Here is a 21,964-nt window from a genome sequence, read left to right as displayed (position 1 = left end):
ATTCATGGTAATAACTCTTCAGCTAAAATGTTGACCTAGGCTAGAAATAATTGAAACCAATTCTAAATTACAGGTTTAATATGATTGGAATATACATTGTGATGTTTCTTGAAGTTTTGCAAACCCTAATAAGAGTTTTACTGGTTTTTTCCATCCTCATTATTGCATTTGGACTGTCGTTCTACATACTACTTGTGCAGGTAATATTGTTTGGTTATTGTATAATTAATGGACATCTGCTCCTCAAAAATTTCGTTCTTTTTATGCCTAAGGATATAAAATACCAGGGAAATTATTATTGTAAGTATAGCAGCAAATGAAGAGATTGTATTGCAATTTAACTTGATAATGGTATGGATTTAGGGAAGAAAGATGGTGATTGACTCATTCAATTAAACTCTTGCACATCAAATCTCCAGCTTATGAAAGGATCTATACCAGGTAATTTATTATTAGTCAAATTTCATGTATTTGCTACTAATAGGGTTACCTATCGACTTATTGCTGAGGCATGAGCATGCAAATGGTGTGTGCATATCCACCACACTGCATCTTCCCTTTGCCCTTAATTCTTCCATGTGAATAATAATACATGTATAGCAAATGTGAAGGGGTCATAGAAGGTCCTATTCTGATGAGTTCTATTTACGAGGGTCATCCGTAAAGTAGTACCCGTTCGTGAAATAAAGACACAAAAGTAAATATTAACAAACATAAAAAATTTTATTTGAAAGAGGATACTTTAAACTACTTCTCAACATAATCTCCAAGCAAATTAAGGCATTTGTCATAACGTGTGACAAGTTTCTGTATTCCTGCTGCATAGTCCTTCGCCGCCAGCTCATTGAGATACGCGAGGGACCCATCTTGCACAAATTTTTGCATAATGCAGATGGTGTTTAACAATTTCATGAACAATTGTTCGAGAAACATTGGGAAAATGCTCACAGATGTCATCAATTGTGACGCGCCGATCGTTCCTCACGAATTCGTCAACTGAGCTCACCAGTTGGTCTGTAATGACAGACGGTCTCCCCGAACGCTCATCGTCGTGTGTGTTCCCCCTCCCCATGTTGAAGTTGCGACACCACCGCCGAACAGATGACTCGTCCATTACATTGTCTCCATACACCTCCTTTAATTGGCGATGAATATCACATGGGCGAACGTTTCTTGCATTGAGGAATTTAATCACTGCCCTCACTTCACAACTGGCGGCGTTCTCAATTTTTTTAAACATTGTAAACAATCACAGAAACAACACAGGCAATGCTAGCGTCACGCAACTTGGCTCAGAGAAGGCAGACAAGCCACTGAAGCTATCTGACCTCGTCCAGCGGCTACTCGCGTCGTCAGCACTTCATGCGGCACGAACGGGTACTACTTTCCGGATGACCCTCGTATATCCATTTCTTCCTACTGGCCGTGTATTTCAAATGGCTGCAAAAATCAGTGATGGATCATAAAAATTCAGCAGCGAGTACAGTGGACTCTTGTCATGGAATGCTCTGTTTGGTGACACACTTTCTTTGACAGCAAGTCGATTCCTTCAGGCCCTGATCCTAGCCCATGTAAATAATAATGGTTCATGCCTTTTGGTTGCATCTTTTATACATTTGCTGAAGGACTTGTATCAAAAGCTGTTCACGCATGAGTAGACAGCTCAGACACAAAATTAATGGAAATCATCTAAAAGTGTACTTCCTCTCATAAAATGTTCAAATTTACTCAAGAAAATATTGAATTAAGATAAAGAGATGATGTTACAACTGAGGAACTGTGGTAGTTTATGATTACAAGGGAACCATCATGAATCTATGGTTGTCTTGTTTTATTTATTGCAACATCATCTCAACATACATATTTATAGGGATGTTTGTTTGTTCTGAAAATATTGGTGACCATATTATACCGCAGTGCTAGTCGGTGACAGTACTGACTAGCACTTGGTTGATAGGGTAATATGATTTTTGACAAGGTTAGGGACAACTGATGTTAGAGTAATAAATAATTCAGCTATTTATTTTTACTGCAATGAATTATTCACCTGCAATGCATTGTGCATTTTAATATATTTCTATTTTATTGTTATATTTGGCTGTAATATTTTTATCCAATGGAACTGCTCTATTATGTAAGGTAGGCCAACATTTGCTCTTTACCTTGTCTTATTGCTGCAGGTCTACTGTGAGGAATCATTTTATCCCATGCATGCATATAGTGATGTGCTGGTACAATATGTACTGTGCATTCTCCAGAATATTGCTCTATAGATATATATCTGTGGTAATGTGTGCCAGTATCTCTTAATTTATTTTTGTTGGCAGTGGCTCGGTGAATAATTCTTGCTTCCATGTTGTGTCTTTTTCTATTGATAAATGTTTTATCATAAATACTTCCATAGATCCTTTGCTATTCCTCTCAAATTCATTGTGCTCTTTTGTTATTATGATGTTGTTTGTTAACCGCTATTTTTCATGCATCATTGATGTTATGATTTTATATCAAAGGATGGCAAACATGTACCTAGCCTGCAGTGAGCCAAGTTTTTTTGTTCCTATTTTTTTGGCTTCATATATGTTCTTCTCCTCCCCGTGGCCTTGACGTGGCAGAAGGGTTTTTGCTTTCTGATGACCCCTAGAGCTGTGCTACTTGGAGCAAATAGATATGCTCACCCATCCCAGATAGGTCAAAGGGTAGGAAAAATAGTCTGCACAGCATCTTTTCCTCAGTGAAGCGACTGCAAAGGCATCTGACCCCAGTGGGGCGGCCATTGAGTGATGGTGTCACATTATAGACACTATTGAGGAAGGCAACGGCAAACCACCTCAATGCATTAATAATTGATAGAACTGAGAGCAAGTTCTGTCAACTACAGGACTCATCCCATTAAGTTATATTGTGTTATAATGTCTTACCCAGCAATTGTGGAGGCAAGGCTTCTATCATCATCCCGCAAAATCCTTGCTGAGCAAAGTCAGCAGCCTAAGCACGGAAGATGCAGAAGAATGCTAAATTAGTTAAAATAAGGACTTGGAATGCTAGGGCAAAGTTTTACTAAGGAAATTAGGGAATACAAAGCAAGATATCAGCATCATCTGCAGATCTACAGCCTGGTTCTGGCCTTGGCTTCCGCTATGATATGCCTCCATTCACTTCTTGTTCTTGCTTTTTCCTTCCATCTTGTAACTCCCATTGCCTTCAAATCATCCTCTACATCCTGTAGCCATCTCTTCCTTGGTAAACCTCTTCTTCTGACCCCTTCCATCTTGCCATTAAGCATCAGTTTGGGCATTCTGTTATTTTCCATCCTTTCTACATGGTCCAACCATGCCAGCCACAGTGACTTGGCAAATCTAATTATGTCCTTCCCTTCTAGTAGTTCATTTATCTACATATCCATTCTGATTCTCCAACTCTCTCCTTCTCTAATTGGACCATAGATTCTCCTTATGATTTTTCTTTCAAATTTTCTAAGGGTTTCTTCATCCTGACTTGTTAATATCCATGTCTCAGCTCCATAAGTTACGAACAGGTCTAATAAGCATTTTTTAGATCTTCAGTTTTGTATTCCTTGATAGTAACATTGATTTCAGGAGTATTACATTTGCAAAATATGCCTTGTTACCTTCCATTACTCTGACACAGTCTGACTCCTAGATAGGTAAACTCCTTGACACCCTCAAACTCATAATTCCCAATTATTATATTTTGTAGGTCCCGCTTGTTCTGAGAAGCTGACATTTTCAAGTATTTGGTCTCCTCTTCAGTAAAGTGCAGCTCCACTTCTTTACCAATGTTTTCTAAAATCTTAAACACTTTGATATGCATTGTTAAACATTCACATTTTGTGCAATTAGTGCTATATTGTCCGCATCCTTGCTGGGATCTATGCACAATGGCCCCTCTTAAATTCAATTCTTTCATTGCATTATGTCAGGCCAGATTGAATAACGCGGCTGAGAGAGCATCTCCTTGTCTTACCCCTGAGGCCATATTAAATGCTCTACCCCCAATAAAGGCTTTACATTGTGATTCATGCAATGGCAATTGAACCAGTCTAATCAGTTACTCTGGAATATCATAGCCTCTCAGCACACGTAGCATCTTTATCCTGTTCACGCTGTCAAAAGCTTGTTTGAAGTCAATATTATATTTGTAGCATTTCTCCATTGTTTGTCTTACCGAGAATATCTGGTCGATGGTACTTCTACCAGCTCTAAAGCCACACTGATATTCTTCCAGTATGTCTTCAGCATAGGTGCTTATGCATTTTAGAAGAAGGCTGGTGAAAATTTTATATGCTACATTCAGTAAATAGTTTTTGTAATCTTATTTGTCAACTTTTTTATGTATTTGACAAATAAATCCTGTCTTCCAGTCTTCTGGGAACTCTTCCAACTTCCAAATGCTACAAATTAGCTGATGTAATGCTCTATTTAAATCTTGACTACCATTTTTACCTTACAGAATGCAAGAAGTCATCCTTACCGATTCTCGCGTTAAAATCTCCAAGAATGATAATTAATTGATATTTTGATATTTTTTGGCATTCTCTTCCAGTTTATCATTCAATTCTTGCTTTTCTTCTTCTGTTTTATCTTCAGTAGGGGAAAGGGCTTATATAAGGCTAATGTTATGGAATTTTCCTTTTAAGGTTATTTTACATATTCTGTCCACTAATGGCTCAAAATTCATCAAACTTTTTCTTCTCCATGCATTAATCATGAAAGCAGTTCCATATAATACAGTTCTATGGCTTGGTCCACTGTATAGTACTGTAAAATTCTTCTCACCAATTCTACCATTTCCTACCCATCTCCCTTCCTGTAGGGCTATAATATCCAAACCATATTTCAGCATTTCATTGGCAACTTCAATCATTCTACCCGGTTTCAACAATGTTCTAACATTCCATGTTGCTAATTTCCATGTATCCGTTGTCCTTGTCTGTTTGCCAGGTAAATAACTTGAATCAGAGTGATAGAGGTCAGAGATCAGAGGAATCTATCCAAGGCACGTTTAGAGGTTTCAAAGCAAGCAAATTTTTAGGGTTGCTAGCCCTTTGCCTAACCCCCAACTTGGAGGGCCAGGATTTATATTCAGGGTATACTTCCTTAGAAAGGCTTGTTTCTCTACACATAAAGAGCCCTCTCTACCCTATCATGTGAGGCACACTTGGTCTGGCAGTTCAGTCAAGACCAGGTGGGCAAGGGAGGCCCTACCAGTAGCTATTCTACCGCCGACATAGCTCTTGACATCCTTACCTCACACAATCCTCCTTACCCAGCACTGAAGGTGCCTCAGGGGTGCAAGGTAGAGGGAGAGGAAATATAAATGTATTTTATAGTTGTGTGAGGTTAGAATGTGTGGATTTCCCCTACCCTGATGTGTGAATTTCACATGCCACCGGGCTTAGTATTGGGTGAACTCCACCATCACTTACCAAGCTGACCTTTGGGTTGATTACTGTGTTTATGGTTTTTTCTACATACATATATACACATATATGGATATGGCTGCCCAACTGGGTTCAAATAGTCTGGCAGGTGCCTCACTGAGGAAGAGTTTCTCTGCAGACTACCAATTGTCTGGCTCCTACCCTTTTTACGTATCTGGTATGTTGCATCCTACCAAGAGAAATATTAATGCTCCCCTCTGCTCCTTGTGATCCCTGGGGGTTATCGGAAGTTACAAGCCCATCCACTGCTTCAAGTTTGTACCTCATGGGGAGAGTGGGTCCATTATGTATTTATTTAATGTATTTATAGTTTTCATTTAAAATGTGTAATCAATTTGCCATTCTGTCATGCATTAAGTTTTGAATTTCTCTGCTGGTTAAAAAGTGAAATGGTTTGCAAACAATAAATTATAGAGTTCCTTCAAGCCATAGTAGTAGTATTTAGGCGAGGCAGCCAACAGCTGAGGTCATTTGTACCATTTGGGATGGGCAGGAAAGGATGAAGGGTGGAGAGAAACCTGGCATTGGCATCAGCCTACTCTTTACGAAAGGCGCCAAGGGGTCCGCAGCTTAACATCCCATCCGACGGACGCCGTACTCACTCAAAGTGCCCTCCACAAAGCACCTCAAGTAGGGATCGAGATACCTCTGAAAAATATTCACCACCACCAGGATTTGAACCTGAGCCCTCTGGGTGGGCCGCCAGTACGATAGCCACCGCACCAATCCTGATCCCCTCCTTCAAGCCATGAAAATTTTAAAAATTGAGGAGAAACCAAAGAATTTCTCAGTATTGATAGATTTCCCCTGTGAACAGATTCACTTTGGATTAGTTTTTTTATTCAATTCTGGGTTTTTTTAATTTGCCATTGTGACCTTTAATTACTGTTTTTGACATTTTTATTATAACTGCCATGTATCTATGAACTGTTCATTCGAGGTCTGAGTTACATGGGAAACCAAATGTGAAAGGGTTCCTCAGGAGTTTGCTTTGTTGTTTCCTTAATCCAGGCATCACATATGCATCGACAAGTAAAATAAAAAATTATCTTGTTCAATTTGCAGAAGTGAGCATTTGTCACCATCTAATTGAATCACATTCCATTCCAGGGGCAGCACATGTCATTTTCAACAATTCCATTATCACTGGTTCGCACATTTTCTATGATGCTTGGGGAAATAGATTTCCTTGGTACTTTTGTGAGCCCATTCATCAACAAAAAGGGCAACCTTAAGACTGGAGCACTGCCATATGCAAATACAACATTTTTCATGCTCGTCATATTTATGGTGTTCATGCCAATTTTGATAATGAATTTACTAATTGGTTTGGCTGTTGGGGATATTGAATCGGTGAGGAGAAATGCTCAGCTCAAGAGGCTAGCAATGCAGGTTAGTGAAAAGTGTTGCGAATCTGCCAGGAGTGTAAATATCTGTTCTCCAGTGACTTAATCTAGCACTACGTAATTGTGTCAGACTCTATGAACTTTGTACCCCTGAATGATGCTAGACTGCAAACTTGATTTTTATTTACATTTTCATTGATGATAAATATTTAGGAATATATCGGCTGTTCTCTTATTGCGGACAGTTATGTCCATGGAAATAGCCTTCAGACTCAAGCAAGGACAAATTTAAATGGGATTCATTTGTTAGGCCAGAGGATTCCTTATTTAAAGAAATGCACCATATCTAAGATTATTCAATGAAAGGATATGTAACTTATTGTTTGTTTTAATTGTAATTAGTGAATCTGTTGCTAAGTGAGAATGAGCATTGCATTGCTTGGACGGTAATGCAGGGACTCCGGGTCAATCTTGATGGCTTACAACCACCACCACCATAATGCATTGTCTCTACACTGGTGCAGGAAACCATTTGAAGTATCTTAAAGTCATAGCTGAGTACATACTGAAGTGAGGTATTTTGTGCTGTTAAAGATCAAAGGCATTTGTGGCAACTTGGGAAGTATTCACAGGTTCATGAAGGAGCTCCAAAATACACCATATGGCATTTTAAAGCCATCCTGAAAATATTCCTTGTAGTCTCAGTTGGAAACCTGGCACAACAAAGTGGTAATACCGTATTTTCCCACCGATAACACGCACCCAGAACTTTTTAGTTGTCATGAATTTGTATTGATACCGCACACCCAGGGCTTCATAGTTATCTTGAACGTGTATAGATGCCGTGTATCTATATATATATACATGCACGTAAAAATTATATATATTGTGTATGAAAATACGTCTATATCCATAAACTAATAGATAATATATCCATATACTAATAGATAGGTAACCACCAATGAATACATGAAATCATAATAAGCCAGGAGAAAGGTTCATACAGAATATTAGAGCCAGGTGATTTAATAATTCCAGACAACTGGATCAAAAAATAAACAATATTTACCAGCCAACACAATATGCCACCTTATTGCTTTTTCACTATGATTCGTAAGTCATTATGAGACATAGTTTTGTGTGCCCTTTTATTTGCTATATAGATTAACTTTTAGCAAATCAAATATAAAAAATAAGAGAATTAATGAAATAGAATTTTCTTTGCTTTACTTTGTTAGTATCGGCAACCAGCTGTTGCAGGCACCCACCAAGTTCTATGAAAGTGCAGTCAACATGGTGATTGTTTCAAACCTGAATTTAGTTAAGCTTTTGTAATTTAGAATTTTCTCAAGAAAATTACCAATGGAGAAGGAAATCGTATGCAGCGATGTTTAAGCTAGAAGTCATCAATTTCGCTAAAGAAAGAGGAAATCGCGAGGCTGCCAGGATTTATCCATTAATAAATCTTTTAAATGAAAGTTAAGTTCTAGTCGGGAAAAGTGGATGATGTCTGGTATGAAAGAGTACACAGAATGGGGAAGGATTAAAAGAATGCCTTATGAAGAAATAAGCGGGCGGATCCTGGAAATTCGGCAGGGTGTCAGAGTGACTTGTGTAAAAAATGGATTTAAAAAAGCTTTGGTCAATATTTCAATGCCAGAGCTAGAAGATGAGGAAGAGTTAACTTTGGAGATTGAACTTGGTGATGTCCCTCAAGAGTATATAAATGCACTTAATCCATTTAATTGTGATTCAGGTGACGAATTTCTTGGATTTCAGTGATCTACCTATCCTATCACATATTTATACGTACGTGTATATAATACAACTTACTCTACGTATACGTGAAGTACCAGAATAAAGAAGTACTACGCATTAGAATGAATGAAGTAAAGAAATTATATATTTCTTCTTTTTCTCATGGATTTATGAGATGAAATAACTGTGACAGCAGCAGATCTCTATACAATAGAATGCAATTAGAAAGGCATGCTTCCTGACCAATTTATTTTTGCGAGACTCTTCTATGAATTACGGTGAACATAAACATGTAAATGTTTTGATTTTTTCAATTTTCATTGCATAACCCGCATCGTCATTTTTTCGATCATCTGAACAGTTTTGTATTGATAACGCGCGCGTTATCAATGGGAAAATACGGTAGTTGCCAGAGGAGATGGATGCAAAAACAGGAAATGGAATAACTGGGACATGAGAAAATCTTGAATGCCACAAGCTTTTAAAGCTGGCAATACTTACTAGGTTGATCCATTGTGAATATTATGGAACCATTCTTCCTGTGTCCTTTAACAGATGAAGAATATGTCCACCAAGGGGAGACAATGAAATATTCACTCAACAGTGATCATAATTTGATATTGTTCCAAGTATCAAATTTCATTGACAAAGGATTCAAAAATTCACCAAAATTTGCTCTAAAAAGAGCAAACTGGGAAGTATGGCTGGGCAAGTTGTCACTGAACTTGTGGCAACTATATGGTAAAATTATATGGACACCAAACATCAATTGCATCAATATTCAAGTGGAAAATTTAATGAGAGCTTTGCAAGACATGATGAGGGAAAGTGTGGGGGTAGTTCAGCCACAAGATAGAAAAACCCCTGGTGGACAGAGAGCCTCTGTAAAATCAAGAAAAACCTGAAGATCTTATTGAGAAAAGTGCCTAGGAGTAGACCAGAGGACCGCATGTTCCACCAAAGATAATATTCCAAGAAACTGCAAGAATATAAATTAAAAATCACAAGACAAAAAGGGAAAATTTGGAACTCATTTGATTTGACAAACTTTGGTGGAAATGCCTTGGGCTTTACGTTCAGACTCTTCTCTTAAAAAACTGAACAAATGTGTTATTCTTTGGACAATTCAAAAAAAGATCAGGGTAGGTACCCTTAATTAAGGACCTCATTTTGAATGCCTCTGAAGCTCGGCTGCCTGACAACAATGTAGGCATGGAGTTACACAAAGGAAACAATAACACACAGAAGCAGAAACAGAGGCCATGGAACTCTTCTCTCAGGAAGATGAGGAGAGAGCTATGACTTAAATTAAAGAAAATAAAGCACTAGGACATTACAAAGTAAAATTGGAAGCAATTATGGACGTAGAAAACCTTTACCATCCAAGAGAATATTGCATCCATAAGGGAGTCAGCACTGCTGATGGGATCTCAAAGCTCATTGAATTCATCACCAATAGTACCAAAAAAATATATACTCGTCATCTTGGTAGACATACAGGGAGCTTTCGATTTAGTGTGGTGGCTATCGGTAATACCCAAGATGAAATGGCAACTTTTCCCAAAAAAACATAGTAAGAGCAACCAGGAGTTACTTTGAGGAGAGGAAAATAAGCTTGCAATCACTTAATGACAGCCCTGAAAAAATTGCTTCCAAAGGATGCCTTGAGGGGGTCTGTATGTGGACCGTTCAAGTGGTTGTGCTGATCAGGAACCAACTTCTAAGAAGAGCCAGAAGAGTGCGATGCCATTGCAAACGTGGGCAACACAGCAATAGTGATCTGAGGTATTTGAAGGAAAGAAATTAAAGTGAAGGAATGCATGAGAATCATTGAGGATTGGGCAGAACAAAACAAACTCAAGTCACTGACAAACAGAAGTCAATTCATGGGTTTCGGAAAGACACTCAACTGGAACCCAACCATCAAAATGTATGGGCAGCAAATAGCTAAGGCAAATAAGTATAAATACCCTAAGAATATGTAAAGGCAACAAACTGACATATCACATGCATGCCAATCACACATTTGTTAAGGTTAGAAAGATATTTTATGAACTATGAAGACATTACCAAACAATGTTTGGCCAAAAATCAGTATTTGATATTTATAATGGTGTTATGAAACCTATTGTTCCATACAGGTGCACTATGTGGGGAAATAAGGATGAGCACAGTGAGATTTAAAGAAAACTGCAGGAGGTGCAGGGTGCCTGTCTGATCTCCATTACACATTACTACAATACAGTGAGCATGACAGCCCTCAATATCACCGCTTTGGAACCTCCAGTCAAATGCATTGCGTGGGCAGAGAGGAGTGCGAAAGGGGAGATGTCAACAGATGTGTGGGCCCAGAAATGGATAGTCTGGAGAGAGGGGAGGAGATGAGTACTCTCGAAAAGAAGCTCCGTGGAATAACAGAAGAGGAGTGGAGGAAGGAATGGTAAGAACCTGAAGAAGGCGGAAACACACGTGAGACATGCCCCGACTTAAAAACGAGGAAAAGAGTGAGGTTGAAGTGTGCAAGTGAAGCTAATCAAATAATAGCCAAACATGGAAATTATAGGGCATATCTTGCAAAAATAGGAAAAAAGAAAATCGCGCATTGTGAGGACTAATGGATGCATTGAAATATAAAATAACTACTTGCAATAAATATGAAGTATTGGAGGCTTACGTTGCGGCATGAGATGGGGTATCGGGCAGAATCAGACACAGAAATGACACATTACTGTTTAAAAAACAATATTTATGATTAGCAAAAGAAATTGATTTAAGATTTCAACAAGTGCCAAGAAGAATAAGAAGAGAGTTCTGAAAACTAAGGAAATAGTGCCAGGAACAAGATGAACTGGGAATAAGGAAGACCTTAGGTTAAAGTGGCAAAGTAAAGAATTGAGAAAGAAGAAAAAATATGGTATCAAAAAATACCCTACGACAATGCACAAATAAGAGTTTGAATTCCATGCAAGACTATATGCACATATTATAAATTTAAGCACAATGAGTTTAGATTACAAAAAGCAATGTATTAAGCAAAAAGTAATAAGCAAAAAGTGTAGAAATAAAAAGAAAGAAATGCATAAATGTTAAAAATATAAACATTGTAAATAAAATAGGATCGTTAATGTAACAGTAAGCACATAACAAAGAGCAAAAAGACAATAAACAAACCATAAGCAGATATCAAAGCAACAATGATAAAATTGTATAATAAATGTATCTGTAGATGTAAGAGAGGTGAGCATACGTATGCAGGAGCCCTCAATATGAATACGAATGTATTGTACTCTTCTTTGAATGTGCCATGCAAATTGAGTATAGGTGAGGAAATATTTGATATACCCTGTGCTATGCATAGGCAGCCAAATGATTTGAACGAATTGTCATAGAAGTGGGAACCTCTGGGTGTGGTCCAGAATCCAGGGGGAAATCCATCCATGTTGGAACAAAACCATGATGCCAAGTGCCGAATCCGAGTTCCAAAAACATTTGAGACTACAGCTAATTGTAAACAAGTGAAAGCATGCATAAGGGAGATTAGTTGTGTGGGTTTTGACATGCAGTAATCTCCTGACAGTGGGTTCTGGGCTGATTCAGTAACACAAGCTAATAGCAAAATTTGATTTGGGAATGAACTTGGAATTCACTATTTAAAAGTTTTGTTCTATCATTTTTATTCACATAACCAATGTGTAAAATGTGGTGGACAACACTATGCTGGGAGAATATGGACTCGTCAAGTGGAGCAGGTACTTGGCTCCAGTGACATGCCATGTGGTAGGGGCCGATGCTGATTATCTGGAGTACCTGGCCGAACCAGAAGGATTGTCCAAATCAAACATTTTCTCCCGCATTCTTTGCATCATAAAAAGAAGGAAAATATCTCTAGACCTGAATTAATTTAGAAAAGAGTTATTTTTGCTCCACGTCAAAGCCCAAGTCTTTCTCCACCTTCATAAAGTAGTATTCTAATCCTCAACTCTTCTGGCTGTTATGAATGCTGTAAATGACTTCACCAGTTATTTGCCTTTGTATTAATCATGACTTTATTTTTAGGTTGTACAGCATACCAGACTGGAAAGGAAACTGCCAAAAATGTTTTTGGAAAGAGTGAACAAGACAGAACTAATTGAGTACCCAAATGCAGTCAATGGAAAACTAGGATTTTTGGAATCTGTTCTCAAAAAGTGGCTGGGTAACCATTTTTCAAATGACAGTACGTCCTTTTCTACTTCCCTGAGAGGATTGTTTAATTTTAAATTTGCACATCGCCCTACCAGCCACTCCTAGGATGTTTGGCAGAGGGTGATGGATTTAAAAAAATTATTCATAATAACATGTGCATATGTTAAATGCTAAGTTGTTTCTCAAAGACCTCAAGCAAAAGGTCTATGCTCGAGGTTACAAATATTTTTGTGTGTGTAATGCTTTTTAATGCAATGCATTCATTAATTCTACCCAATTCACTCTTTCAAACATATTCTCAAAATATTGGACAAATACATCCTGATTGCATTCAATGTCCTACAAAATCTGACTATTTCTCTCCCTTTTCTGAATCCATACTGATCATCTCCTGAGTAATCATTTACCCTGCTCTCCATCCTCTTGTTGATGATCCTGAGAACCACTTATCTTTTTATGATATCTAAATTATTGTTTTGAAGTACTCACAAGTGCCTTTCCTATTTTGGCAAGGAAACCAACACTGATCTGACAAAATCTTCACGTCAAATTCTTCTCACATAAATACAACTAATTAGCCCTCTGATAAACGATGTTCCTTCCATGTTTTTCTAAACCCTTAAGTGCGTCCATGGGGATGTTATCTAATCCCATGGCCTTATTTGATTACAAATCCCTTGATGCCATTTTTATCTCATGGTTAAGTTTGCATTAACAATATTTTTCCTGACTTATCATTGATTGGTTGCAACAACTTTCCCTTCTTAGTTCCAGACAGTTCTTTCACCTTTCACTCATTCCACCCTTCCTATGTAAGCATTCCATATCATTGCATTGTGTCCTCCACCCTATTATTTTCCCTCATGAGTTTATTATTGAACTCTTTATACTCCCTTCTACATATCTCTGTGTTTTGGTTCTTCCATTTCCTTCTCTCATCTCTTTTTCAAACCATCTCGTCCGTAATTCATAGTTTTCTTTTCCTTGTCCAATTTACAGTGTCGTTGGCAGTTTTGGATATCCTATTTTTTTTATGTTGTGCCCATCTTTCTGTCCTCACTTATAACTATCTCTACTGTTTCATTGTAGTCCTTTCTATTGTTCTCCGTAAAGCCTCTACACTCCATGTCCTTATCTCTTCTCCGTTTTTTCCTCTTGAATCTGATGCTGCACTTCATTAGCACTAATAAATGAATTAAATCTGCATCTGCTCCCAGGAAACTGTGCGAATTAATGAAGCTCTTCCTGAATCTGTGCTTAAATATTGTCTATCTTTCTGAATCCATGACATTTTTTAAAGTATACCTATGCGGTGTTTAAACCAAGTGTATGCCATGACTGAGCCTTGTCTCCTGACTCGATTGCTTTCTCCTGGCGATCATTCCTAAACAGTGGTATCCAATTCTCTCCCTTTGCTAGCCAACACATTCCAAACTTCCAACACTATTAAATGTTTGCTTCGAGGGACACAAGCAATTATATTCTCAAATTTATTGTAAACCCTGTCTAGTTCTTCCTTCCCTGTGAAGCAATTATGCCTGGGCAATGACCAGGTTTGTTGGTTCAGCTTTTACTTCTACTAATAATGTTCTATCAGTCACTTACTTAATGTTTACTTGGCTCATTCAGAATTTTTGGTTCAATGTTATTGTTCAATTTTAATTTATAATATTTTCAAAAATTGCCAATTAAAATTAAGAATGTTTTTTGCTGATGACTTATTTTTCCATGAGAAAAATATATTCAATTAGCAGGCGTTTAAGAGTTTCACCCAATTTTCATCAAATGATTGACATAAATGAAATCACATTTCAACAGGGCAGAGAGTTTTATTCCAATGAAATTTTTTTGCGAATAGATGACATCCTTGAGTCCAATTTATCCTGAGGTTTTTGAAAATTATGAAAAACTTAACCATCCTATTATTCATGTATTATGCCAAACTGAAATGGGAAGAGGGAGGGTGGGAAGAGAGGGACCACCAGAAGGGACTTGATATATAAGGGGACTACATCATTCAAATTTTTTAATAAATAATTCCATGATAAAAAAAGGTAATTTTAGTGGCTCCATTGGTGATAACACTCAGCTGGAAAGGAGGGATCTGAGTTTTAATCCTGGTAAAGGCAAATTACAATTTATATTCTGTGGATTTTCTGCAGTTTTGTGCATATAATTAGGTGACTCCATTGAAGTAATTGTCATGGCATCTCCTGCTGGCTCTTGAAGTCATATTTTAAACAATTTTTAGAGATTTAGATCACAAAAATTTTGGAAAAATTTATTAGAGTTAAAAATGGGATTTTGTCAGGGTGCAATAATTTCTGGGGATGTTGAAAATATCTCCAACTGCATGTCCAAGGAGAGTGGGAAATGAGAGAGGCATAGATGTGGGCCAGGTGTGAGAGAGGCCAGCTGTGAATAACCCTAATTAATTATAATTCGCATGATCCTAATGATTAATAATAATACTGTAACCTGAACCAATTCAGATGATAGCAATTCATCGCTGGGTACCGCTGAAAAATATATGATATCTCCATTACCTAAAGGCCCATGGATTGCAATATTACCTATTTTTTCAGCTCAAAAGATCTAGGTTTGTTTCAAAAATACTTAAAATAGTTTAAAGTGATTTTGAAATCAAATATGAACATGTGAAATGTTTTATGATTTTCGGAATACCTTTTCAAGAATGTAGTTTTCTTTTAATTCAAGTCAGTCACAAAATAATGAGACTAAAGAGGATTTGAAAAATTTTCCTGAAAGCAAAATTGACAAGCAAATTCAAAAGTTGAAAGCGCCTCAGCAGCCCCATGAATCAGTATGAAAAAGGTAATTCCTCCCATGCATTTGTTGGTGGTCTAATAATTGATCATTAAGGAGGCTCACTATGATTTTGCTATCTATTTAACATCAAATAGAAGTATAAGCTATAAGTAGCAATGCATAAAAGACAGGAATCCATCATGGTGATATTTGATGAATGCATTATGCTGTATATATTTGGATACTAGAAGCTTGAATCATGGACTCTGTAGTTAGGAATGCTTAGGATTTGATATTTTTAAATACCCTGCTTAAATACTCTGATGCCCATCGGTTGTGTAAATCTCTTTTGATTCCATGTGTGCTGCAGCTCCTGAGGTAGTTCCTGATGGTAGAGATGAGTATTTATCTGAGAATTTGGAAAAGCAGAAGAGGCAGCTGAGTGAGATCTCCAAGACTTTGAATGCACAACATCAGTTAATGAGACTCATAATCCAGGTGTGATATTTTGCTTATTTCATTTTAACCTCTACTCATGATTTATTTAAAAGTATCAGGAAAAGTTTTAGAAAAATAGCTTTCTTTCAGATATTGCTAAAATGCCTCTAAATTCTTCATTCAGTCCTTGAGCAAGTCGACACACTTTTGGCAGAGAGGCATTTCCATGACTTGAAGGCTCCCTGGCAGGCAGAAGGTCCTAAAGTGTGCAAGCTTCTTCGACGGTTCGACTTAGGGTCCCATGGTGGTGGTGTCCTTTGAGGGAGAGAGGATTTCACTTTTGAGAATAGGAAATAGACTCCTGGTGCCAAGTTGGGGAACTATAAGGGGGTTGGGGAATCATCGCAAAGCCATATGCAGAAGATCTTTGCAAACATATACTCTCAACTCTGATCTTGGTCGTCCCTCAAGATCTTCAGGACGAGTTTACACGGATCTTTCAAATTGACAAGTTTTTAGTGATGATGGGGTGCGCTATCATCTTATCAGTGCCAATCTGTGATCATGTGTGCACTTAATTTTTAGGTATGAATTCAGCACTTTCATGCCCACATCAGGAAAAAATTGTTACTGATACTTTTACTTGCCTAACGTCCCATCGAATGGACGGCTTGCTCACTGAAAGTACTCTCCACAAAGCACCTCAAGTAGGGATCTGGGTACCACTGAAAATATTTGACACCGCCAGGATTTGAACCTGCACCTCTACGTGAGAAGCCAGTATGTTAGCCATCACACCATCATGATCCCTTCCTACTTGTTCAAATAAAAATTCAATATGATTAAATTATATGCATTCCAGCAGTAGTATAAAAAGTCTCAAATTCACAAATTGAATACATTATTTTCGAAACTTTGTTTTCCAACCTCTTTGATTTGAACTTTTTACCTTGGCATGTAGAATGGTTCAGTCTTATTAAACCTTTGAGAGCTTAGAAGCATTTACTATATTCTTTTTTTTCACAAGTAACTATACAATTACAAGGTTAACTTATTTTTTTAAAAGAAAAGGGGCTTTAAAATGGAAATATTTCAATCTTCTAGGATGATCTGAACTAGAAAGATTTAGAAACAGGAATGGCTATTTCTTATTCAATTGCTCGAGCTTGCTGTAATGCCAATCTATGTATTATCAATCTATTATGTATGTGGCATTGTTACAAGATGACATGGGTGGACACATGACCAGTTAATTTTTGATAATTCAAGATAAAAGGTAAATTTTGAACAAGTGGATATGGAAATTGTTTGTTTCTGTGGGATTCTGGGTATGCATTGAAGTAGTATTTATTGACTCCAATAAGAAAACCAAGAAGACCAGAAGAGCATTTATTTAATGGCAGTCGTATTAAAACAAGAAATGGTAGTTCAAAGATTTTTAAAATTTGGAAGTGGTGTTTCCCCATTTTATCTTCAGCCATAAGAATTTCCGTCAATACAGTAATGCTAGTTATAGTTGCTTGTTCAGTCCTTTGTAATTTAGGGACCAAGCTAAAGGAAAATGACTCACCAATTGATAGTCATGTGGAAGCAGAAAAAAATGAAATAATTTTGTAGAAGAGGAATATCAAAGTGGCCAAATTCAGCTGCCTTATTCGGATTATTTTCATCAGCTGAATAAAACTGTATTAGGTACTCTCATAACTTACTGTCCATTTCTTTTAATTCTTGATTCTGGAAAACTTTTTAAGTAAATACCAAAGTTAAGCATGGCATTTCAGTCTGAAAACAAGGGAAACAGACAGACTTGTATGAGATTTTATCAACATTTTTGCTCAAATATTTTTCTTTGGTGCTATCTCTATTTTGAGCGTCACGTCAGCTTCCAATAGGGCCTCAGCTTTGGCAGTTCTCATTTGAGTTGTGTGCAGTTCTGCTGTCCACCTCTCAGATTCTAAGAGTACATTTTGTTGCATTCTTGCCAGCTTTAGCTGGATTTCAGGCAAAACATCAGCATTTGCTCTCTTTATTTTTAAAGTACTACTTTTGGCATTTTTTTAAAGGCTGCTGTTGTGTAGAGGATCATTAGTTTGAAATCATTAACGCATATAATAATGGAACCAAAGTGTGTGCGCAATACCATTATCCTCTGAAGGTATAATCTTCGGAGGATTCTGTTGGGAGGACCTACCCCACAGAATTTTCACCTATAGATGTCCCCTGTTGAAAAATGTTAGCTGTGTAAAGATTTTCAATTTTATGTTATATGATAGCCAATAACACTCGAGCAACTGCATTACAACAATTCGCTAGTATTTCATCCTTTTAAATGGGTATAAATCTGAATTTTTCATCTATTACTGCTTGATAGGGAAATCATTTTTTCCACTGAGTTATCTGGGCCTGGCATTTTTTTAAAGGCTGCTGTTGTGTAGAGGATCATTAGTTTGAAATCATTAACGCATATAATAATGGAACCAAAGTGTGTGCGCAATACCATTATCCTCTGAAGGTATAATCTTCGGAGGATTCTGTTGGGAGGACCTACCCCACAGAATTTTCACCTATAGATGTCCCCTGTTGAAAAATGTTAGCTGTGTAAAGATTTTCAATTTTATGTTATATGATAGCCAATAACACTCGAGCAACTGCATTACAACAATTCGCTAGTATTTCATCCTTTTAAATGGGTATAAATCTGAATTTTTCATCTATTACTGCTTGATAGGGAAATCATTTTTTCCACTGAGTTATCTGGGCCAAATTTATGTGTGAAAAGTTAATTTTAACAATTACTTTTCTGAAATGAGGCCAATGAAGAAATTAATTAAATTTTTATAATAAGTAATGGAAATTTTGATGAATAACTGCAAAATACGTGAATTATAGAGGGGATTAAATTGAGAGGTATTTAATAAAGTACCATTCGAAAACTATTATTGAAATTTTTCATGACACTGAGTCAGCTTTAATTTAAATGTATTTGGGATCAAAATCTAAGGCTAGAAAAAAACAATTGAAATTTATGTTACGGTTAAGTACATATATTACTCCAATTAACTGCAACTAGGGTGAAATTTTTGTGGAGACAATCTTGAACAAGCTGCAGGAACATGGCAAGGAGTTAAAACTCTGAATAAAACAGTGATTAAAGCTGTCTACCCTATGGTTAATTATATGCATTATAAGTAGGATAAGGAGCTTCATTGTACCCTATCTGGAATAGCTTGAAAGATTGATGCATTGTATAATGACTAAGAGGTAATGGTTTAGTTTTTAATTGACAATATGATGATCAAAATGAATTACATTTTCATCATCATATTGAACTCATCGTATTCAATGTATTGTAATCAAAATAACAAAATCATCACTTTGAAGGACTTACTTTCGACAAAATATGAGTCATTGGTATTTTGAAGTCTAAATATAGCTCCCCAGAAGAGAGGTCTCTCTTAACTACATGTGAGTAAGTGCACTATCTGGTCCATTACATATTTGAGAGGTGGCTTGACAATCTAATGACATTTGTTTTTTTTTTCACATTGTCCCATTTTGCTTGAATCTGTTCCCAGGTTCGGGGTACAGAGACTTGTGCATTAAATGCAGTTGTTATGCATTTCTATGCATAACAACTGCTGACATTCATTGTAAACATGTGACTCTCCAGTTATAAACTTAAAAAGAAAATAATTCAAAGAAAATGGGTACTTGCCTTTTGTTTCCATGTCACTGCATCCCTCTCCTTGTTTTTATATAAATTCTTTCTCTCTGAAATCAATTCTATGAGAAGCTTTTGCTCCTCAGCCTCTTTGTATTCATATTTAATGACTTTTCTTTGTCACCTTTGTCAATAATTCTTGCGATATGCATATTTTTTGTTACGTCTTTGAATGATCACAATAAACCCTGATCATTGTCATATCTATGATTTCACTTTGTTAAAGTTGCCGTTTCCTGATGGCCAGTTTGATTTTTTATAAACCAATTCTGTCGTTAATCTTCAAATTGGGTTAACTGACCATTAGATCTAACCAGATATTGTAAAATGGGCTTTAGTATAATAGCATGTGTGATTGTGTGTTTTAGCATTGCTGCTGGGGCATTGGATGAGGTGGCACTGGAGAAAGGAGAGACCTGACTCCCTCCTTATGAATACTTCTTTGCATTATGCAATTTTTTGTCTTATGTCCCTACTGCTTTGACCATTTTCGTTCAGAACTCTTCTAGATAGGTAAACTGTTCCGTTTGCTCTAGTTTATCAACTCTCATTTTGATATTTTACTTAGCCTCTCTTTCTGGAAAATTACAAAAACTTTGTTTTATTTATATTGATTCTCATCCCATATATATTACGCTGAATCTCCAATTCGCTCATCATGGCTTGTAACCTCTTGGGTGACTGATGGAGGGGTCATCAGCAAATCTAACTGATTTAATTCATTGCCCCATTGACTTTCATTCCTACCTCCAGTTCTTCCCATGCCTCTCTAATCATTTCTTCCTAATTTACGTTGAACAGCACCGGTGACAATGGACAACCCTGGCTCTTCCTAACACTGCCTAGCCTTCACTCCCCACTCGCACCTGAGCAGTCCCTGAGAGACATGTACAGGTTGCGGATAAGTCTCCCTCCAATCTATTCCTATTTCCTGCAATATACTCATGCAGTGCTCCTCTTTGTTAGTGATCTTATTACTGCAATGGCATTATGCATGCCTCTTCCAAACTTGGACCCAAAGTGATCATCCCCTCAGTAGTAATTTGCTCTGCTTACCATTGTTTTATTGATCATCCTGAGAAACATTTTAGATGTGCACATACTCAAAGTTATTGTTCTGTAGTCCTCACACACACACACAGGCCTTCCCTTTTTTGGAATAGAAATTACAACTGATCTGACAAGTTTTTTTGGCAAAATTCCTCTCTCCTAAATGCTACGAATTAGTCCATCAAAACTCTTGCTCCCACATTCCCCTAAACTTTAAAGTACTTCCGGGGGAATGCTGTCTACCTCAATGGGCTTATTTGATTTGAATTCCATTAATGCCATGGATAATCTCAATTCTGCGTTTTATGAAGTCTCTTTTAGGGTTAACCATTAGTTCAATCCAGCTTACCTCTATATTGTAAAATTATGCATTTTGGGGTATCATGTATATAAATTAAATCATTATCATTGTTATGATGATATGCTGAAGGGGTAGTTGATCTGCTCCCACTTGTAAGCAACTTTCACCATTATTAAGAAATACAGACGTTAAAATTTTTGTTATTAAAGTCTTTTACATATAAATAGATTAGTGTATAATGCCAATAAAATTCTATGCATGATACAATTGCTTTTAGTTATTAAAAAGTTTGTAGTCATTCCAAAGGCTGAGAAAATATGGCTCTGAAATAACTATGATGAATTATTTTGCTGTATGTACAAATATGGAATACCTACATTAGATCTGGCATAGGCATTGTAGTATCAAATTGTATCTTTCCTGCAGAAAATGGAGATAAAGACGGAGGCAGATGAAGTGGATGAAGGAGTCCCTCCCGGGGATATCAACCACGCAATGCCATGCAGGAGCAGGTGGCAGTCTCCGTCAATCAGAAGCAAGTTGAGAACAGCATTAGTCTTTGGAAAAAGTCACTCAAGCTAGAGAGAAGATGTAAATTATTGAATTTTGGTCTCTCCGCAGCTTCTCTTGCTGGTACAAATGAAATGATTATCGGATGTCTCAGTGACTGTACTTATGAAATTAGAAATTTTATTTTAATTCTAATCACATTTGTTGATCATTCATAAAAACAGAAATGTATGGCAAGGTTTTCTCTAATATATTGTTTCTTTAAATTTAAAGAACAAAACTGTGGGCTAAGGAAGTATTTACTACGTCAACTTTGACAACCAAGAAGTGTAATTTCCTATGTATTTAAAATTTCCATTCCCTATTTGTACGGCATATGACCATTAAAATGCATGATAACTTTTTAATAACTAGCCATGTATAAC

The 21,964-nt window shown here is 36.9% G+C and overlaps 1 protein-coding gene across 1 annotated transcript in view; it reads left to right on the top strand.

Annotated features, from left to right (window-relative positions):
* Positions 1-21,611, top strand: part of LOC139692780 (transient receptor potential cation channel subfamily A member 1-like) — a 79,318-nt gene extending 57,707 nt beyond the window's left edge. Inside the window, exons 17-21 of the mRNA XM_071591059.1 lie at positions 74-200; positions 6,572-6,853; positions 12,622-12,781; positions 15,890-16,017; positions 21,456-21,611. Of these exons, the coding sequence (XP_071447160.1) occupies positions 74-200; positions 6,572-6,853; positions 12,622-12,781; positions 15,890-16,017; positions 21,456-21,611 (853 nt within the window). The remainder of the gene's footprint in view (positions 1-73; positions 201-6,571; positions 6,854-12,621; positions 12,782-15,889; positions 16,018-21,455) is intronic.
* Positions 21,612-21,964: the final 353 nt, after the last annotated feature.

The sequence above is a fragment of the Hetaerina americana genome, unplaced genomic scaffold, assembly GCF_022747635.1.
Source record: "Hetaerina americana unplaced genomic scaffold, ioHetAmer1.1.p SCAF_41, whole genome shotgun sequence".
NCBI lineage: Eukaryota > Metazoa > Arthropoda > Insecta > Odonata > Calopterygidae > Hetaerina > Hetaerina americana.
Note: the sequence above shows the minus strand (reverse complement) of the source record. Positions and strands in the feature narration are given on the sequence as shown.